The 21,481-nt window shown below is 38.6% G+C and overlaps 2 protein-coding genes across 3 annotated transcripts; both read right to left on the bottom strand.

Annotated features, from left to right (window-relative positions):
- Positions 1–931: 931 nt before the first annotated feature.
- Positions 932–2,777, bottom strand: LOC110064781 (adenosine receptor A1-like). The gene has a single exon (XM_089282151.1). It carries the CDS (start codon positions 2,553–2,555, stop codon positions 1,503–1,505), a length of 1,053 nt encoding a protein of 350 aa, XP_089138277.1. The 5' UTR covers positions 2,556–2,777; the 3' UTR covers positions 932–1,502.
- Positions 2,778–10,818: 8,041 nt separating this feature from the next.
- Positions 10,819–20,687, bottom strand: LOC110065150 (uncharacterized). Of its 2 annotated transcripts, none has more exons than XM_020772263.2 (7): positions 19,948–20,687; positions 18,187–18,495; positions 17,655–17,708; positions 16,141–16,326; positions 14,829–15,143; positions 13,546–14,091; positions 10,819–12,426 (listed from the first exon to the last, which is right to left on the bottom strand). In XM_020772263.2, the coding sequence occupies exons 1-7, from the start codon at positions 20,012–20,014 to the stop codon at positions 12,374–12,376; spliced, it is 1,530 nt and encodes a 509-aa protein (XP_020627922.2). In that variant the 5' UTR covers positions 20,015–20,687; the 3' UTR covers positions 10,819–12,373. The 2 variants fall into 2 exon arrangements, with proteins under 2 accessions (XP_020627922.2, XP_020627915.2); XM_020772256.2 differs by having other exon boundaries at positions 17,655–17,714.
- Positions 20,688–21,481: the final 794 nt, after the last annotated feature.

Raw genomic sequence — 21,481 nt, forward strand, 5'->3', positions numbered from 1 at the left:
GTTTGTTTTTTTGTTTTACGCGCAGCTTTGCGATGTTCCAATATTGATCGGTAATTTGCTCGAGTTTTTTGCGACACTTTTGGAACTTAACCGAAAATATTAGCGAAACTTGAAGGCCTTCTCAGAAGTAAATTTGCTACGAATTTGCAATTTCTGGAGTAACTCAATATCGCAATATTGCAAAGCTGGGCCAAAAAGAACACATCACTCCCACATCTACCTCATCAGAGTTCCTCTTCGGGGTCCATTTCGCCATACCCCAAACAACATGTAAACGCACGCGCCGATACTTGCAACCCATACCACCACTCTTTTTCACAATGAGCAAATACGCTAGGGGACAGGTGCGAGAATTTAATATCGAAATAATTTTAAGAAGGAATCCACCACAAGTTCGGGTAACAAGCTGGCAACTGAACTTTGTACCGAGGTTGTTTACATTGTATTGCAAACTTCTTTGTGACTATTTTAAGTATCTTCTCAAAAGCGATCATTTCTAACAACACCAAATGTCGAAAACAAATCTTGAAGTTCATATAAAACACTTGAAAGTGCTGGTGAAATGAAACTGATGATGAAATTTTACCTGTGATTGCACCATTTCTCTGAACTTTGAAATTTATTTGCTCAAGTTCCCATGAGAAATTGTTTTTGGTATTATTTCAGGCTATTTGTATCTTTAGCTTTTAGAATATGCAAAAAAGACCGTAATATACAAGGTTTTTGTCCATTAAAAACAGAAATTGTTCGATTTCCTATCGGATTGCGTCTTAAAGGCCTCAAATGAATTGAGCTTCTGCTCAGGAAGTGGAAAAAAAATGGAAAGCTTGTAAAAATTGTGACCAGTTCATTACAAATTCTCAGTGGTAAAAGAAACGAAGTGATTAAAGCGATAGCGACTCAAAACCAACAGCAACTGAATACAAGCAAACGTGTTATAAATAATCCTTTATTCTTGTAACTAAATTTATTTTGCCCTCCCGCCCTGGCAATCTGTGAAAAAAAAGCGACATCAGCTATGGCTATGAAGTTATCCTCTTTGAACGTAATCATAAATTTAGTTACTTTTATGTTATAACAAGCTGTTAAGTTCAGTAAGATTCTAAAGGAGTCACTAAGCAACACTTTGTCACTGATCTACATTCATTACGCGCCTTTAAGATAAACTCTTCAGTAATACATTAATTACCTCTCTGGAATCTCTATTTTCCTAATTTTCCCTTTGAAAACACTACCTGTATTGTATTCTGGAGCCAGGGGCATTGTTATGGCCAGTTAGCTATTGTTTAAGAGAGAAACAAATTTAGACTTTTTCTCAAAATTATTGGATATCCTTTAGTTTTTCTAGCTGTTTTCGTCTTATTTGTTTTGCACACTATTCCCCACTCAATATTCATTCGCTCATTACAATTTCGAAGAAACTGAAGCCAATCTTGCATTGAAGTAAATAAGTATAATTGTGCAGATTGCCCGGGAATGTTGACCAGCGGAGAGATTTCTCGCTACTTTACAGCGCTCAAACAAGACGAGGAACTGTTAATGTTTGTCGTACTTTTCCTCGAAAAGGACAACCCCACATTTAGATTTGACCTAAATCTGGATGTTAAGCTGTTTTTTAGAATGTTGAAACAATCGCGCAGTGCTTGGCGATATTTTGGAACCCTCCAGGCGTAGATGAATGGATCAATTGAAGAACTGATGAACAACAAACGTGATGCAACAACGTCAATTTTATGAAACGTGACCGACTTTTGGCATGTCTTGCAGAGGTATAGTAAATGTAACGTGGTATAGAGAGGAACGCACGTGATAAAGAACAACACCAGAATGGTTATGATAGTGATGGCCATATTTCTTTCCCGCGCCAACGTATGTCTTTTGTCTATCCGTGAATTTTTGAAGCTGACACGAGCGTCTTGTTTGCGTCTCGAGAACGCGTGAAAAACGTTAATATACGCGACCGTCAGCACAATGGCGGGAAGCGAGACGTGAGTGTGAAGGTAAATCAGTGTGTACGTCTTCTCCGGTAAATTCGTTGCCGGAAGAAGCGAAATTGGCAGAGCTACAATCCATATCGACGCAATCAGAATTTTGATTCTTTTCTCGGTAATCGTGGTTCTGTAGAACATGGGGTTGTTGATCGCAATGTAACAAGTCAAGGACATCGCGATCAAAGTGGACCTGCTAACAAACAGCGTCGTGGAAACAACGATGTAGATGATAGCTTTCAGCAGACCAGCGTGAGACAGAGGCAATTGAAGGTACCGCAACACATCTCTCAAGGCCACGGGAAACACAACTACAATTCCAAGCAAAAGTTCGGATGCGCTCAAATTGGCGATTAGGAAACTTGGCGCCGTGCGAAACGACTGTCGAGGGTCCTTGTAAATAATGAAGAGCAGAATGGCGTTCGATACAAAAGTTACTGCAGACATCGCAAAGCCTGTTGTAGCTAAACCAAGCCAGAACTCAGGAACATTTATGATCCGGAGATAGAAGTCGTAATCTTCACCCGTTGAGTTTTCCTTTGCCATTGCGGGCAACACACTCGCCATTTACCAGGGACAGCTTCAAGCAGTGCTGTTGTTGGATGCTTGTATATCCAGTTGAAAACTTTGCTTTTTATAGTTTGCTGCTCTTAAATGTTGTGTCTGAGCAAGGGAAAATCTACTTAACTGTTTGAACGATTTTCTTGTACGTGCGGTAGCTGTCCTTCGTTTCAAAATCCGTTGACACTTGCAGCCTAACTTGGCACTTGATGTGCAAACTGCATCTGTTTAACTTTTCACCTTTCCTTCTTATTGGTTGAATAAATACTGTGAAATTAAAATAGCAAATGAAAATGTAATGAAGTGACCTTACCAGAAATAACTGAGAATATTTTATAATTACAATGCGTGGGATAACATTCCAGTGAAAACCACCAAGTAAATAATTAGCATAACATGTACACTTCGAAACCCTTGTCAATTCGCCACCTTTGTGCTTTCATTACGAAAAAACACTCGCCACTTTCCAAAATAACTGGCTGGTTCAACGAAGAGCAGCACGCTTTATAACGAGAAGGTATGCGAGAGAAGAAGGCTAATAAATCCCTGAAGCAACTAAATTCGCTAACACTGGAGAAAAGGAGACAAGTAGCTAGATTTGCACTTTTGCATACAGGCCTTAAAACCAAGCCTCTATATAACATCCCAAGTTATCTACAACATCAGCCTTTTTTAAAAACTATACCATCTCATCCATTGAAATTCATCCCGCTCCTTACATCCTGTGACACTTATAAGTATAGTTTCTGGCCAAAAACTATCATTGACTGGAACAGTCTTCCATTTGATTACTATTCGATAGACTCTTACAAAAAATTAAGGCCACCTTCTCTGACCACTTTTATTTGGTGTAATTTATTCCAATTTACTTGAGCTTTCCCTATTTATTTTTGTATTTATTTAAATTTTATTTATTTAATCTTGCATTCATGTCTCTGGGTGACGTTACAAGAATCCAAAGTGTAAATGTAAAATACCCTTTAAATGAGATTACAATTCACGCACTGAACTGGAGCAATTCCACTCTGGCGAAGAAAAGAAAATAGTAAAATAAATAATTAAACATGTTCATTGAAAAATATAATCGAGATGTTATCTGATGAGTTATTCGGCCGAAAGCAGGAAACTAGAAGAAGGGTAGAAGTCTGGCTAAACTTGTCTGGCAACATAGTTGAGGAAACATTGTTTCTTGTTATGTTTTTGGGGTTACTAAATCAGCGAGGACTAGCAGACAAAACTTTTTGCTGACCGGGTGGAAAACAAAGAAAAACAAAGGGTCACGGAAAACAAAGGGGCAAGCAAGCGCATAATAATAAACTAACTTTCGAAGATGTCTAGAGAGACTTCTTTTTTTTCGTTCTAGGGCTTGTGCCCTCGTTAATTGTGATCTCAGAATTTCCCATTTGTTCTTTCAATCGTCCTTGTGATACCAAAATTTATTTCTCTGACATCTGTGCATCGCTTTGACAATAAGCCAATTCCTTTTTGTCCATATTCATGTAGCCTTCATGATCTACATCCCAGAAACAGGCTCTGTCCTCGCACAAGGTAATGAGTAACTCTATCTCCTCGTTCTGCCAGTTCCTTTCGTTCTTCCCCTTCATTTCTCTCTATGACCTGCTTGTGGCTAGTCTACTTCGACTTCGCCGTTAGTCATTGTTGTACGCTGCGCTGTTGTACACTAGATTCTTGTGAGAATTCTAACGGTGAGAGATGTTTTCTTTGAGGATGAGAAAGCGTGCAAGGTCCACGTGAGGAAAATTCACCTCACATGATGGGTTATCACTATGAATGGAGATGAATGAAAACTTTATTTATTACAAAGTAAAAATATCAGTACAATAATAGAAAAAAGAAATACATCACATGTAAAGTTTTCTATTTACTGGTTTACATATTTGCCGTTTGGGAGTCTGATGCAAAGAACCATTTATGAATGCTTTTCTTGAAGAGGTCTAAAGATTTTGTAGAGAGAAGTTCCTCGTGTAGTTCCTTGGTTTCGGTAGATACAATTTTTGTGCGGCGTCGCGAAGATCAAAGGACAATGTTAATGTTTTCGTAGTGAACATATTACAAAGATAAACTGGGGCGAGCTTGTTAACACATTTGTACATTAAATTTGTCTTTTTGCTTCGCCCTTCTAACTGATAGGTTATCCCTGTTAAACGAATTGAGAAGATAGCTAGAGTTCGTATCATAACTTGATTTAGTAATTACTCTGGCAGCACGATGTTGTAGGTTTTGATTCTAGATTATGTAGTTTTTAATATTTATTCTGATTGGTTGCTTTTACCTCGGATTCTTCTGAGATTTCTGAAGGCGAGTGATGTTAACTTTGAGGATGAGATAGTGTGTAAAGTCACTTAGGCTGTCCACGTGAGGAAAAGTTACCTCACCTGATGGGCTATTTCTAGATTCTTGTGAGATTTCTGAAGGCAAGAGAGATCCAAAACCAACTTGAGAGGGATTTCTTGGGAAATAAGGCCGGTATGGGAGATTAATTCTGTTGGCGTAAAGTTAATTTTGCAATGCGACTTGTTTTTTACGAGCTACTTTTTATATTTTGAGGATTCTACTCACTAAAAAGAAAAAGGAGAAAATGAAGAGGAATAATAATAATAATAATGATGATAACGATAACGATAACGATAACGATAATGATAACGATAATGATAGTGATAATAAGAAGAATATTAATAGTTATAATGATAATTAAATAAGTGGATCGTGCTGCGCATGTATCGCGCGCTGTGCATGTCAGGGGACTAAGGCCCGCTCGCGTAAAACGTCTTCGTTTACATTCTCGAGACTTCTTTGCTCTATATTATAATCAAAATAAGCCTTTTCTTTGCCTGGTGTAAGTTCCCAGGGAACGAACGAATCACAGCAACAATGCTTTGTAAGCAGAGGTGATGACCTGAAATTGCTCGAATTTTTATGGCACCGCGAAAGCTTAATGTTTGAATTTCAGCTAGTTCAAGTAAAAAGTGTTGGAGTTAACTTCAATAAATAATCTTCTGTCTTAATTATAGGCAAAGGGAGAAAAGACGGGGACAACTATTATAATATTATGGGTGACCAATCACTCCTGATTCATAATCTCACATGTGAAATTACAAATTTTCATTGTAACGTTCGGCGCGAGATTTCCCGATACAAAAAAAACAAGACAAAACCCACGATTGTAAGCGTAATTTGTTACCTTTGATATCAAAAGGTAATCAAATAGTAAACTCGTGAAATTAAAAAATAATTTTACTTGCGTTTTGTCAAAATTGCTGAGAAAATTATCAAAATTTTGACAAAACGCGAGTGAAATTATTTCCTAATTTCACTCGTTACTATGAATTTCTTCCTTAATTTTTTAACTTTGAATTTTTATTTAAAGATCTCTACTTCTTCCAGTGTTAATTAAAATCAGTTAATCTTTCTCAGAGATGTTTAGAGCGGTTTTCAATTGAGTGTCGTAAAACCAAAACCAAAACCAATAACTTACCAATTAGACCACTAAGCCAATCTCAAACTGTAGTAAAAACAAAACCAAAACCAAAGTAATTGTCTAATTACTTTCTACATTCAACTGAAAACCGCTCTAAAAGTAATCATCGAGCAAATTCTTGAATGTTCCTGAGACCTTCCTCTGCAAGTTGATAACGATGAATCCAGATTACTTGCAATGTAAAACTGGAGGTAAAGCTGGATTTCATTTAAGTGTCGAAAAGTAATTAGTTTTGCGTTTACTACGCTACACGATTGGCTTAAAAAAAATTCGCGCCACTTTTTCATCCAATTAGAAGTAAAAACAAAGTCATGACTCGTTCGTGCGTATTTTTCCGCGCTTTGCGTCTGCTACATGTAATTACCTCCAGTTTTGATTGGTTCGCTATTTAAATTCTCCAAGGGCCAAAAGAAAGACCTAGTTTGTTTCAATTGCTGACGTAACGCGAAATATCGATATTATAACAACCCCATTCCCCTCGCCTCTTAGATTTAAGCAATAGAGTGCTTTTCCGAGTTTACATAGCCTCATCTAAACACGAGGGGGGGCTCGGAGAGTTCGAGACAGTTCTGCAAACCCGAAACGCAGTCGAGGGTTTGCCCACAACTTTTGAGAATTCTCCCAACCCACCAAGTGTTTAGATGAAGCTATGTAAACACGGAAGAAGTTTTCCATTGCTTTATAAAATAATTTTCAACAAAACGCGAGAATCTAAAACGTCACAACCGTATTTGCATAGTCTCATCTAAACACACCTATCGACAAATGAGAGAGCGCGTGGTATCTCAGTTATGTTATAAAACGTGGTCGAAGGCGAGGCGTCCTAATCATTTGAACCCTTAACCTTTCGTTTCAAAGGTCAAGAGTGCTAGAGCCTCAGTGGTCGTCGCTGTCATCAGCGGTTCTTTAAGGAAGGAACTTCTTTCCGACTTAACCCACTCAGGTGTGTAATTGGGTACCTGCAAAATGTTTTGAAAGGCGTAAATCCTGCGATGAAACGAAATGGAGGAGCTTCTTATTAAGGTGGACTCAAGAAAAAATATTCTTAGCCGCGAGTGACTCTATTAAAGCCTCAGAAAGGAGATAATACCACAACTTCAGATGGGTCGCGTTGCTTAAAAGTGCCTTTGGTACATAGTAAACAAATTTTACCCATTAAGCGTTTGGACAAGAGAGATATACATAGATGCAATTCCCGGTTTGCTTTACCGTGTTTATTTGTAAATTTAAACAGGCATACTGATAAAGATGAAGATTGGGAAGCTGTAAATTCAACTGTGCTGAGAGTCTGACTATTTTGTTCTTTCTAATCCACGTTGAAACATTGAAGTTAAAATGGTTCCCGGATGTTTATTTGTAAAGCTACTGTAAGATGGGCAAGTGGTAAATTGAAAGTTTCCCTTGGTGCGTAACGAGCTTTTAAGGACAACTATTGAACATTATACTTGATTACCAACCTTGCAGGAAGGAAAAGCAGAAATAAAACACGACAGAACGGCGCGTGGTAAATTATGAGCGTTCTTCAAACGCAACAAATTTATTTCCAAACATCTTATATGTTTTTGATTTTCAAATCGTTAGAAATATTGAGCCATTAGCTTTCATATATTAGTTCTCAGAAAGTAAGGTTATGTAGGTTTCGTGAATTTGGTTCCAAAGTATGGCTAGAACAAATCTAAACACAGTTACTGCCGTTTAATCTTCTTTCAGTGATGTCCCTGAAATCTCGAGCGTGACTTTCCAGCTTTCAAACATTCACCCAGCCATGAAATTGAAAGCCTCTTCTTCTTTCTTTTTACTCGCTAGCGGCGATCGAATCGATTCACTTGAGTGTGTTGGATTACACAAACATCAAAAAATCACCTCTGTAGCACTTATTACCTCATAATACCGGCATCCGCGGGTAATAACTCGATATCCGACCAATCAGAGCACGTTATTCAGTTATCCGTGTCGATTTGTTTTGGTTACCTCATCTCCCGGGAACTAAGTCGACATTCCTATCTGAGGTAGTAATCAAGGTTTGGAGATCGTTCTGTGCCTTGATAAACTCTAACGCAGCTAGAAATACTCAGTTATATCCGGTGATCGAAGGAGATCAGTAGCTGCGTGCAAGAAAAAAAACACACGACGAAGCGTTGATCATGACGAGCAGAGGAAAGATCTTCATCCGACTTCGAATGGAAAGGTTTTCCTTAATTTGTCAAGTTAGTCATTTTGCACTCGTATTGCAGTTTTATTGACAACGGAACTTTCGCATTTTTAGCTAGAAGCTAGCTTGTAATCTCAATTCTCTCTTTTGACTGCCATTAGTTTATTTGTGTCAGTTCTGATAACTCGGTCGTACATGGAGACTGAATATCGTACGTTTATGAAGTATTTCACGTCTCATCTCTTACTCAGCTGAATATGTATCAGCATCATAAGGAGAAGTTATGTTTCGGTCAGAACCTTTGGGGGTTAAGTTACGGATAGTTTAGTACATGTTATTACGGGATCAATTTGGTTTTGTCCTTGCAAATAACTAAATCTAATTTCTTCCTAACCATCTAGGGCTATTTGTGTTTAATTTACCTTACCTTTTGGTTTCATGATTACGATGCCTCTTCAAGTTGTATGTTAATCGTTTTTTTGACTATTTAGCTTCAAGATATGTTCCGTTTAGTTATCTTAAACTTTTAACGGGTACCCGTTTTTCCTGGGATTTTCAACCGATCTCTTGTCAAATTGTCATTTTTCCTGGAAGTGACTCATTTAATTACAAAAGCAAGTATTCTTACCTAAATTTTACAATTTGTGTCATTAAATCCTAGCTAAAATCAGATCGCGAACCCTAGTTTGGATGTTCTAATTTTACGCCATTCAAGTACCTGCTTCTGGGATTCGAACTCGACATTTAAGAACTATTGAAGCTTACAATGCCAAAACATCAAGTGATCTCTCTCGTTCTTTGATGCAGGCTTTTTCTTATACCTCTATCAGTGAGGAAAAGTCTGTCTTTGAACCGCGAGCACTTTTTGAAAAGTAGCTAGTTGAATAGATTAATTCGAACCTTGACAATATCAAACTTCTAGTGCTACTAACATGTTTGTATTTTTGAATTCCTGTCTTATTTTCCAATTTTATTTAGACAAGTTTATTATCTGTTATTTTATAGATTTTAGCTGTAAACTGCAGTTGTGTTTCTTTTCAGAAACGAAAACAATAGCTGCTAATGTGGTACAATTTGTTATTTCCTACTGTCGCAATTGGACGAACAATTAACAAACAGGCAAACGAAAAACAAAAATGAAATTAAATTATAGCTGGACCCTCTTAGTCCGAAGAGAAGACTTAAGGTGATTCAAAACAGTTTCCAGCACTTAGATTTTGATGGGTCATTATAACCACTCTTTATCACTTGATGTTACAATCTTGGTAAGAAAAAACTGCCTAATCATTAGGTTATCAAAGCAACAGATGGCCTGCTAAAAATAGCCTTAATTATAGCTTTAGGGGCTTATAATTCTAAAACGGCGCGGTGAAACATGGTAACACGATAAGACGCAACTTTCGGCAAAGATTTTTAAAAAATCTGTTCATAGGGTTCAGAGCTACCTTAAAGTTTTGAAAATTTAAGGTGGCTCTGAAGGTGCTGGAAACTGTTTTGAGCCAACTTAAGCCAAATACTAGTACTGGTTACCAAGCAGAAATAAACCAATAAACAAGTTCTCCTATTTATTACTAATAAGAAATCTATAGATACCAGAAGTGAGAATTTGCTGCAATTGGAGTAAAAGATTATTAACCAAATGCATAAGAAATAACATACATAAGGGATGGTAACTGAGCTAGTTTAGAAGTTTTACTTTGAAATTTGGCGAAGTTAGAAACTTTATGATTGATAGTTTTCAACTGTTACTCCAAAATGCCTCGAAAACAATCGAAATGTCCATCTCTAGATGATGGCTTCTCCGGGCTGTTTTTTACTCGCAGATAAATATGGGATATGAACAGTGTTTACTATACTCTTACAAGCTCCTCATTAATATTTGTGGTCCGTTTTCTAGTCAAGAGAAGGGTGAAAGCTTCAAGCACGTGTTTATCATTTGCTAGTTGCTTTTGTCCCGTTTCTAGTCTGGACATTACAAATTAATGGACCAAGGAAAACTCTGGAAGATTATTTCATGAAATAACAGTAAATATCCCAAATATCCACCTCCTAGTATTTGGAAAATTAGGTAGGTCTGAAAATTAAGTGAATGTCACCTAGTGTACCTTGATTTAGAACTTAAAATGGAAGTATCGTGGCGTATTTCAAGATTTTTTTCTCTCCTTGACGAAAAACTGTTTAGAAAAAGTTAGCATAGAGAGGTCATGACGATTGAAAAGCTACACCAGTGGCGCAATAGATCATTTCACAGTTGTCTGCTCAGTGACCTGGCCTTTGAATGGCAGCGAGGCTGGAGGTGACCTTGTTTTGATACAAACCTCACTGCTTTTGTTGTGTACTCAAGTTCTGTTAACGCTAACTAGTTTGCATTTTAAGGAGAAAAGCAGAGGCGTTTTGAATCAAACCAAGTTAACCTCTAACCTCGTTCGTATTCAAAGGCCAGGTAACTAAGCGCACAACTGTAAAATGTTTTATTAACCATCTACTAAAGAACAAAAAGACCTAAAGATGAGCTGCTCAAATCTCTGCCTCGGTAATCTGAATGTTTTAAGGTGTGCATGTCTCGTTAGACAATATTAACCAAGACGTGAGAGGCGAAATAAACAGCGCGCAAAGAGTTAAGTCCAGATCTTTATTAATCTAACTAACTACAGCTTCTTATCACAGTACATCATGTAATACCATAGTCCTTTAAGTTCCAAATTAGTTCCTAGATTACATTTATAGATCTTTAAATGTTAGTTCGGAGAAATCGTTGATACGTCCAGACGACATTCCCAAGCTGATCGTTATCTTTATCTTATCACTTTCCTTCTTGGCAATGTAATAACAAGGTACGGAGAAAGAAGGTTTTGATCACTGTTGGGAATATTCAGCTGTCGTTTTGCTTTTTACAAAATTTGCTGAAGTGTTTAACGATCTAAGTCACAGACGAAACCCGTTGAAAAATTTAACCACTTCGTCGCTCGGAATGCGCCCTAATCCTCTTCAACCCGTGATTGGATGCCAGAAAACTAAGTTAAAGCATTGACATAGTTTCTTTAGGAGAAATAAATTCCTTTCTACCTCGTTCTAACAACTTAAATATTATTTCGCATATGAAACTATTTTTACATTTAGTCAATTCCCTTACCTATAATTAAGTTATTTTCCTTCAGCAACTAAATAGTTGAGAGGCTCTCGTATTAAGTTTGAAGTTTTTAACCGCGATTAAAAGAATTGTACCAGTTTAAATTAAAACCATATACTGAACTTAAAATGAATTAAACTTGTTTTCAGTTGCATCATTGTCATCGTTCAATATAATATCCAGGGAAAAGAGTGTTTCTCTTTAAGTGTCATTTTCTGTACTCCCATGGGAACTGTCTGTTATTCACGGCAAAATAATTCACACAGCTACTTCAAACTCTGACCCAGTCGCTATTTACGTATTCTTGGGGAGAGAAGATTGGATTCTAGAGCGGATTAAGACCCCTGGTGTTTCAAAGGAAGGGTCATAACTCCCTGCGCGCCCCACTCGATCCCGACGTCTTTCTCTCTGAAACAATCCTGTCCGACCCGTAAATAGCGACTGGTTACGAGTCAGTAGATACTTTTACAACAACAGAGTTCCGTGTACTGTATTGGTTTTCATTCTTATATTATAACAAACCGAAGGCAACAAACGAAATCGCTGCAATGTGTAACACAATTTGAGTCCCTAGGTCTAATGGTTCGCTCGGTTGTTCAGTAACTACTCATGAAAAGACTGTATAATCTAATATACGACTTAATTGATTAAAAGAGTATGGCTCTTAACACGGGCTACATTGCGGGCATAATGAATATACCTTCTTTATTTTCTCAACAATAACATTAACAACCCAGCTTCGGAAGCAACTTTTGTCCTCGTTCTTGGGTACGCACCGGCATTTGAATGACTTTTTTACACTGCGGATGCCGTTTCGCAATTTCAAAATCTTTCCCTATTAATTATGGCGCTTAAAAATGAAAGAAATTAAAATGTTAATTGCCGGCTTTGGCCGGCTCGTATCGAGAAAAACTTTACCCTTGGCCTTGAAAGGGCCCTAGGCCAACTTACATATATTACGTCATTTGATTGTGTCCCGCGATTGTCCATTACTATAACCGTATTCCAGTACTAAGATGATGAGTCAATATGTTCATTTGTTCCTACAGCACATTTATCGTTCTTTTTACACCGGTCGAGTCCTCGTCTTCGTTCACTGAAAAAGGAAAATAGATCATGTTTTAATATAATCATTTAAAAGAATAGCCTAGAATAGCAGTTTCTGCTCTTTTCTTTGTTTGCTTTCTCGGGAGTAAGTGAGTGTAACAGCCGGGTTATGTAAAGCCCGATTAACAAATTAAGCTAATATTAACCCAGGATTAGCAAGAATTTTAATTTCAGTTTCATTTTGTAACTTTTCGGTGAGTTTATATTGCTTGTTCTTTTGTTTTGAGTTGGAATAATTTTAAACTACATAAAACATAAGCAGTGAAAAGCATTTCTTACTACATTAACTAGCCTGCGAACGAAGAGATATTGCGGGCTGTCGCTTGTCTCCGCAGAAAAAAAAATAAAGTGTTATTTTGGTTTTTGGAGGAGACAAGCGACAGCCAGAAATAAGTCTGCGTTCGCAGGCTATACATTAACCAGCTTTCGAACAACCTGGCTGAAATTCAGGCTAAAACTATAACCTCTTTTTATCGTGCCTTAATTCAGTTTCAATCAGCTACAAGTTCGCAGTTATTAAGTCCCTGATCGGAAAGCAGAATTGCTGTATTAAAAGGCAAGATATTTGTCCATCACATGAAATGGTGCAAGGATGTCAATCAGAAAATGATCTGTAGGATTTGCTTCCTTAGTTTAGTCCTTACGGTATGTATGCTCAAGATATGTAACTCGGTGTGTGAGTCTTTTATGTCAGTAAGCTTATGGAAAATTCAATAAAAACTATTAAATTACAATTAAATTACTGAGTGATATTCTACTGAGGCCCCATTGGGGGTGTCTGAGTATCCCACAGGCGTTGCAGAATATAAGCCAGACGCAAGGTTATTTAAAGTACTGGAAGGTCTGTCAATTTTCTTAGAGTTAACTGTCTACCTTCCACCTTTGAATAACAACGTCACCTAGGGAAACATTGCGTCGACTAAGCTAGCCCGATGTTTTGCCAGTGCATTCTGCAACTAATACAAGTTTCCGTGAGTTTCAAGGATGAGTAAAGCTACTTGGACGTTCAAGTGTTTTATTTTCAGATCCGATATATTGAAGAGCTTTCAGGTCCTGTTTTAATAATGCAGCGGTTTCTCAATTCCTCAAGTGCTTTTTGCATTCTTACCTCTGGATATTTCGTTTCTAAATACTATTCCCGCGTGAGCTCCACTCTTGCTGAGGTACACTTGAGCCTTCGTTCCATCGTTCGCTGTCAGCGTGTGCACAAAGCCACCCTTGCCATGCGTCCCTTTGCTGTTTGGTTGACCTGACGTTGATTGAGTTTCAAGTTTGGCACCTTTTTGCAGCGGCGCGGCTGGCACTGTAGCGGTGGTTTTGGCGGGAATTACAGCCCAATTCGTAGAAGATGACTTTTCCATCTGTGACAGGACTGTGACATCAGTTGATTTGTCTTTTTGCAGCGGCGCGGCCGGTACCTTAGCGGCGGTTTTGGCGGAAATTATAGCACCATTTGTTACAGATGACTTTTCCGTCTGGGACAGGACCGTGACATCAGTTGATTTATCTTGTTTGGAGTTTGCCGTTTGCGATGAAGTTGAGTCTACTTTTGTGGCAGAAACAACTGGAGTTTCTGTCACGGGGGTAGGGGTTGGTACATCCCCTAGGGGTTTTGATTCATCTTCAAGCGGTGGCGACATCGTTGGTAGCGGCCCTTGCAAAATAGTAAGAGTAAATCAACGGCCTATTTTCACTAGAAGCAAGCAAATAATATTTTTCCACTCTTTAATACGTATTCATTTGCTCGCGTAAAAGTAATACAACCCAATAAAATCGATAAACTGTAGCCCGGAACTGACAGATTTTTGCTATTATAAAATAACTGAGACACTACGCGCGCTGTGGTTGGTCAATGAACCAGAAGTTGGTCGCCATATAAAGCTTTTTTTTTTCCACGCAAAAATTTTACGCCAAAATCGTTTCCGCTTGAATTAAGGATTAAGGTAGTTTCTATTTTTTCAGTGTTTTCCACGGCCTGTGGAGGACGCAGTTCCGACTACAGCTGATCGGTTTGGGTTGTTAAAAAAGAGCGAAAAGATTTCTTCCGATTTAACATTAAGCTTACCAGTCTAATCATAGAAGAAATGGTTTCTACCTTATAATTTTTTAAAAAGTGTTTTTTACGTAACTCAGAAACACTGTTTTGCATCAAACTGAATCGTCTATAATCTCCAGTGGAACATCTCGTTACGGACATTTCCAAAGTAGTTGCAACTATGAGATAGTTAATTATCTAATTCCCATAAGTTTGGTCTAAAATTGAAAGAAATTCCAATAAAACTCTGAATAAGAACTTGCACCATCATGGTATGCATGTCATTTCCTTAATAGCGACGTCCTACTGTGTAGGCATGCTCAAAAGTGTCCAATAGTAGAACTTTTCTGGCGTACCTCCTTCAGGGGGAACATTCCTTATAAACTCCTCAAAGTCGCCATCGTTTCCAGTGGGCCTATACCGCGCAACAGTTATGAAGCCATACCGCTTACTGACCGCGGTCCCAACACCTACTTCAGCTGTGTTGGCCCAGATCAGCTGACTGAAGTGCTTGTAGGGTGCAGCGGCCGTTTTAGGACCTCCCTTATCAAAGTCATAGTTTTTCACCTCATCGTACCAGCGTTGGACCATCTCGCGACAATTGACGCAGTTGTCAACCATAGCGCCTTGGCATTTTGGAACAGAAGGTTGAAAATATGCTAAATTCTCCCCTAAATGAAGAAAAAAAAAAAATTTTTTTTAAAAGGCTGACAGAGGGAATGCTTAAAATCCTGCGATTGTTGTTGTGAAATAAGCAATAGTACATACACCTCCAAAAATGTAAGTTGCGTCATGCAGGTTGACACGAAGACACATTTTTTTTTCCGAGAACGTCTTTTACGGAACTGAAAACTAAGCTACCACCTCTCGGAGAATAACTAAACAACCAACATTGCATAGTAGAGTAGTAAAGTCTGCATATATACGAGCCAAGTGGCCCATCAGGCGGACATTTTTCTCCGATTTCTGTAGCAAGAAGCAACTAGAAGTATCTCTTCTCCCCCTAGATGGGGTGTGAGTCCATCGCAGGATTACCCCCAGTATTTAATTCGCCGGTACTCATTTATACACCTGGGTGGAGAGAGGCACTGTGAGAGTTAAGTGTCGTGCCCAATTCAATAACACGACACAATGTCCCCGCCCAGGGGTCTCTAATCCGGACCGCGCGATCCGGAGGCGAGCGCACTAACCATGAGGCCACCGCTCCTCCTACGTTTGCACAGTATTGGTATGAAAATCGTGATGAAATAGACCATTTTCGGCGAGGCCAAATTTTACGTCTACACTAAGGTACCCTACTTGTAGTTACGAGCGCTGTGTACTATGAAGGAAGGGGATGTTTTCTCAAATCGTTGCAACCTCTCCTTATTTTATTTCCCGGTAGAGAAAGACTTTTGAGCCATTCTCTCTTTCAGGGCTCATTTTCTTTTTCATAAAGTTAATGCTTGAGAAAATAGTTCAAAATAGTTCCCTCAGTTGATGGGAATCGTTATTGAGCCGCCTCATGCAAAATAGCGTATTTGTCAACGGATGAACATTTGTTCAAGTACTCGCCATTGTCAGGTACTCGCCAAACATCAGATTTTGCTCTAGTTTCTTTTCAGTTGGGAGTTCCTTTAGCACCATAGTATTGTTTGATATTTTTTTACCATACCGCTGCCTTCCTACCTATCTTTCGGTTTTGTATAGCGGCTTGATCGTGTTGTAATGAGTCAGTTGACGCCAGTTGGTCCGCCCAGCTTTGTGCTCCTTCGGCTAGGTCATGTGACCACATCAGCGGAGGGACACCGTGTTTGGCGCGGTAATTGTTATGTGCGTCGAGACAATCTTGTGAAAAGGCATCCAGTGAACCTCCTGAAAATAAAGCGAAGACGTCAAATAGACAGTTGATTAAATAATTCTCTGAGTTTGTGATTCCTTGAAACCAAGAGAAGATAGGCGTATTCGGCTAACGTGCTTACATCCTTGTTGCCAGCCAATTCAGACCACGTGATGATTCATCTGGGAGGTTACAATTGTCCTGTTTTTTCATACTCCCATCAATCAGTTGCGCGTGACAAATTGCATAATTGAAACCTCGCAAGTAAATTATCACGTTGTCTGGATAGCCGAATCCGTCTATGAAGGATACAAGAGAGTTACTTCTCCGCATAGGCCTTATTTCTTAAAAATTTTTTTTTCATTTTTTTTTAGATCACTGCCGAATTCAGGAACCCTGTGGGGATCTAGAAACAGCCAATTCTGTGAGGGACCTTTTGCTCATGTAGACAACCTAAGTGAATTTACACACATTTTCATTTCTCCAGAAAAACGTCTGCGCAACACCTACATTGTTTGCGAGGGGACTGGATACCATATCTTAAAATAACTTGAAAGGGACTACCTTACGAATAATTGATCGATTGATTGAATAAGGCCTGTGTGAGGGATCTAGCTGAAGTATGAAGACTTGAATACGCTGTGTTTGGTTGAAGCGGCGTTTATCTAAAACTGAAGAACCTTTTGATCTGAGTTCAATGCCTTTGAAGACGTCAATTAACAACAGAAAAAATTTGCAAAACTTAACGAAAACCCCTTGATTTCCAACCTAATCTAGAAGATTCCAGCAGAATCTGACATGACCTACTTGCAATAGTATAGTTGAACCAATGAAACCCCTCTACATAGAAACGAAACGTAAAACCAAAAACTGACGAACAACGATTATTGGGAATAACTTTACAATCACGACTGGACTTGAAGATTGTCTTCATAACAAACCGAGACCCCGGAATGGGAGAAGGGAGGTGGGGGGGGGGGGGGGGGGGGCGGTGGACTCCCATATAAAAAGGACGGGGGGTGCTCGTTGTACCCTTGTAACCTTTAGGGGTTAAGAAAGCCTTAAGGGTGTTCAGCCTTAAAAAGATTCACAGCGGGAGCTTTTACAATACCTTTTAGGGTATTGAGCCAAAAACATATGACAGGAGATATTTGAAAATCAATTGATTTTCAATTTTGTCTTGGAATTGTTGCCTCTTAGGGATAAAAAAATTGGAAGCCACGCCCACAAAACAGAATCTTGGTACCTCTTAGGGGTTCTTTTCAAAAATTTCTGACGAGCACGCCTGTCCTTTTTATACGGGACTTGCCCCCCTCCCACCTCCGACCAAGATACGCCAGAACGAGCACCTATAATAGCATACCGTTATCCCCTGTGGTATCTGAGTTTATAACGATAACTGGAGCTTTTCCACTGGCTGAATGTAAAATAATGAATAAAACAATAAAATTTATTTAATGACAATTGAATATCAGTGTCTATCGTATTTGAACCATTAAAATGGGTCAAGAAATATAAACGTGTATTAAGAGACGAAGTAATTCCTTAACATAATTTGTGCTGGTATAGACGATACATCTGTGTGTATTCTCTTTAACCCAGATCTTAATTTCGTAATTTGCCCAAACATTTTCTCCTAATTGTTGATCTAAGATGAGAGCAAACATGTTGAAAATTCTAATATCAAAGAAACGCATAATAATATTTAGGACGCCCTAACTGAGTTAACTTTAATTTTCACTTAAGTTAAAGAAATGCCCAAAATGTATATTGATGCTAAAAGGTATGATTTATGGAGAAGGGAACTGGTCGATTTGAAGCTACGAATAGATTTAATAGAATTACAACCATTAAAATTCATCTATATTCTACCTAATGGACGATTTTTGTTTTACCTTGAACAACATGTCCCTCTCCACTGTTTGCATTGTGCACTAAAATCGCTCGCTCTGTTGCTTGCACAGTGCTCTTCTCTTTCAGGGAATCTGCTGCGGGTTTAGGTCGATCTTGATTCGATGATTTATTGGCGGACGCAGATGCCAGTAAAGTCCTTACTTGAGGATTTTGTGGCGAGATTTTTTGGGGGAGATTTTTGTGCCCAGTGGTGTTCTTCAACGCGCCTGGTTGGTTCGAGGAGGCATTCTGATGGAAGGGGTGGTTTTTGTGATGTGCAGAATGATGTTTCACTGGTTTGCGGAGGTGTGCTGTGGATTTCCAGTGTTTAAAAGAAAAATGAATAACAACGAAACAAATTTATCTTTCGTCTGTTCCTGCTTACGTGAGACAGCCCAGGATTTAACTTAAACCGAATAGAAAGACTTTTTGGTAATAATACAGGATATTTAATCCATTTTCACGTTTGGAGACAACTGAGAATTCCCAAGTAACCTTTTGCATAACTTTTGGAAAAGTGACGGGAATGATTGATAGCCACTAAAACTCGATGTTTCGTCTAGAACTTTTTTTTTGTTATGACGGTCAACAGTACGAGTAACAGTCTGTATTTTTCCAAAGGAAAGAAAAGTATAGTTAATGACCAATCGAAGCAGACCGTCACAGAAAAGTTGTCTGCTTTCCTTGCAGTTTCATGAATTCTTGAATCCATAGACGAAAGTAGGCGGGTTAATGGAACAAAGTGGGTTGGGCAGCGTTACTAAAATTCAGCAACGACGATTCCAGATCGTGCTTTGTTTATTGCATTGCTTATAATAAACGTATTACCTTCAGAGCTGAAATTGATAACAAGTTGTTTTGAACTCATAGATTTACAAACAACCTACCTTAGCTTGTGGCGTTCCTTACAACACCACAGTACATAAAATAAATATTAAGGGAATTTAAGTGACCATGACGGCGACGCCGAGGACAACGGCCATTAAAATCATTTAGTTTGTTTCTTTTTGTTAAAACTCCAAAATAAATATGGAACACAGCGTTAAATTCAAAATGGAAGTTTTAACAAGTGGTCGTCGTGGTTCACATTCTCCAAACAATGCAAAATTTGGTCATTTCACGTTGTTGTTTTGCAAAGGACGGCGAGGAAATGTGCCAAGAATTATAACGCACGTGCACTGATTGTTTTGCTCATTAAGCCTTTTATAAAATGACGTTCCCGTTGCCGTTGAAGTCGTGGTTTTCTTAAACTCAATAATTTTTCTGCAGTATGACAAGGTGAAAAACCTCAGTCCCATAAAGACATCACGGTATTGGTTTAAGTCATAACTAATTTAAAGCGGATTAGTCATGAAAATATCAATAACGGCGCTGCCTCAGACCTTTTTGACCCTTATGTTAAAGGAAAAAAAAAGAAATCTCATTTAATGAGTCCCTGAAGTTGTTTTCCCGGCTATAACAACCAGGTCATGCCTCAGTTCAGGCTCCTCTGCTGTCTGTAACTGGTACATTAACTTCTGTGTCTGACATAAGCGTTATCGCCGCGTTTTAAGTTTAAATAACTTAGAGAAGACCTTAAAGACCGATGCGTATTTCCATTTTTTTTTCTTACAAATGCAGTACTCTCTGACGTTCTCAAAGAAAGCAGACGCGCTTTAAAAGCACTTGTGTTGTTTTCTATTAGGACAATACTCTAACGACTACGTAACCTCGATATTCCAAAAACAAAGTTATCAAAATAAGGTCAATTGTAAACAACCTACCTTCTTGACTGGGCGACACGAATCCCAAGAAAACCAAGCACGCGAAGCCGAAAAGGCAGGGTTTCATCTCTAGAAAAACCGCGGCCGACAGATTATTTCCCTCGTAACTAAATATTTGCAAGCGAGTCAAAATGGTCTGACATCAAACGCATTATTTATTACCCAGATCACTTGTGATCAATTATCACTCCTACATATATGGCATAGTGGAAAAGTTGGGTGCGGGAGCAATAATCAGGCTTGTGAAATAGTTTATTGTAGAGAAAAGCTCATAAGGAGAGAAAGGGGGTAAGGAGCTGGATCATTGTGTTTAATAGCTATTCTCTGAGGATAGTAAGCGGATAAATAGCTTTGACCCAAAGCCGTGTAACAATCGTTTACCGAACAGGTTCTAAGTACCATTTACAGCAGGTACCAGAAGTCGAGGTATCTAATGATCCATGTCGATTCTGCTCTCAGTGTAGCCTTAGCCAGTAAAACCTTTCAACGCTTAGTGTAAACGTGCTCGAAGTACTATAAATTAAACTCTGTATTACCGTGCTATTACCAAAGAAAACCCACTGCTGCCGTACAGTATACTGTCAGGCCACATTTGATTGCAAAAATGACAATAAAGTTAACTGGTAAATACAGACGAGTGGAAGGAAGTGCAGTTGCCCAATGCACACAGCGTATCAAGAACTACGGGTGCGTCTTAACTGTAAGGCATGGCCACTTTGAGCTAGCACTGTCGCGTTTTCCAACCAATAGTATGAATGTAAACGGGAAGAAAAAACTTGTTTTTGGATCTGCTGGAGACCAGCGTGCAATCACGGTGAACTAAAATCGCATCCAGTGGGGCTGGGGTGGGGACTAGAGGACGTGGATAGCAATACGTCACACTTCAGTCACTCGACCATATTCAAGTTGGGTGCATTTTCTGTTTGTATGGATTAATTGCTTTGTGAGCTATAATTTTTTTTGCCCAATTATGATATGCAGAAAGCTTGGGTTGGGCAAAAATTAGATCGAGAAATCCTTGCATATTTCAGGGGAAATTCTCAATTGGCTCCAGATAAAGCTTGATATATAAACAGATTTCCGGCGAAAAATCGCGATTCTATCTTCGATCAGTTTGTTAAACAAATTATTTAACCATTCACGGTCATTGTCTGGCTAAATGTGAGTTGGTTTCTACACAATTCTATATACTTAGTTTCCGTAACTAATTAAACTAGCTTGAGTTCCGTATATACTAAATGACAACTTCTGCAGACTGCAGACAATAAATGTCGTCAATCAAATTCCTGCACCATGCCAAGGGAATAAAATAACACCAATTTTCCGATGGCAAACAAAATCCTACAGCTCTGTATAGAGGCTAGTCTTACGTAACTAATAAACTGTGTGAGGCTAGAGTATTAAAGTGGCTCACAATGGTCAGTTTAAGCAATTTTGAGCAATTCTTCTATAATGAATCAATGATACCAGTTTTTTTTTAGTTGATGACGTAATAACGGTAACAACAAGTACTTAATCATTGGAGAATACGTGT

Source organism: Orbicella faveolata, unplaced genomic scaffold, assembly GCF_042242905.1.
Source record: "Orbicella faveolata isolate gen_17 unplaced genomic scaffold, um_ofav_v1 contig_1, whole genome shotgun sequence".
Lineage (NCBI taxonomy): Eukaryota > Metazoa > Cnidaria > Anthozoa > Scleractinia > Merulinidae > Orbicella > Orbicella faveolata.

Coding starts and splice junctions, on each gene's coding strand:
- LOC110065150 (XM_020772256.2), bottom strand. CDS start 20,014: ATGAAACCCTGCCTTTTCGGCTTCGCGTGCTTGGTTTTCTTGGGATTC. Junction 18,496..19,947: donor CGTGTCGCCCAGTCAAGAAG/GTAGGTTGTTTA, acceptor GGAAATCCACAG/CACACCTCCGCAAACCAGTG. Junction 14,092..14,828: donor GAATGTTCCCCCTGAAGGAG/GTACGCCAGAAA, acceptor CTATTTTGCAAG/GGCCGCTACCAACGATGTCG.
- LOC110064781 (XM_089282151.1), bottom strand. CDS start 2,555: ATGGCGAGTGTGTTGCCCGCAATGGCAAAGGAAAACTCAACGGGTGAA.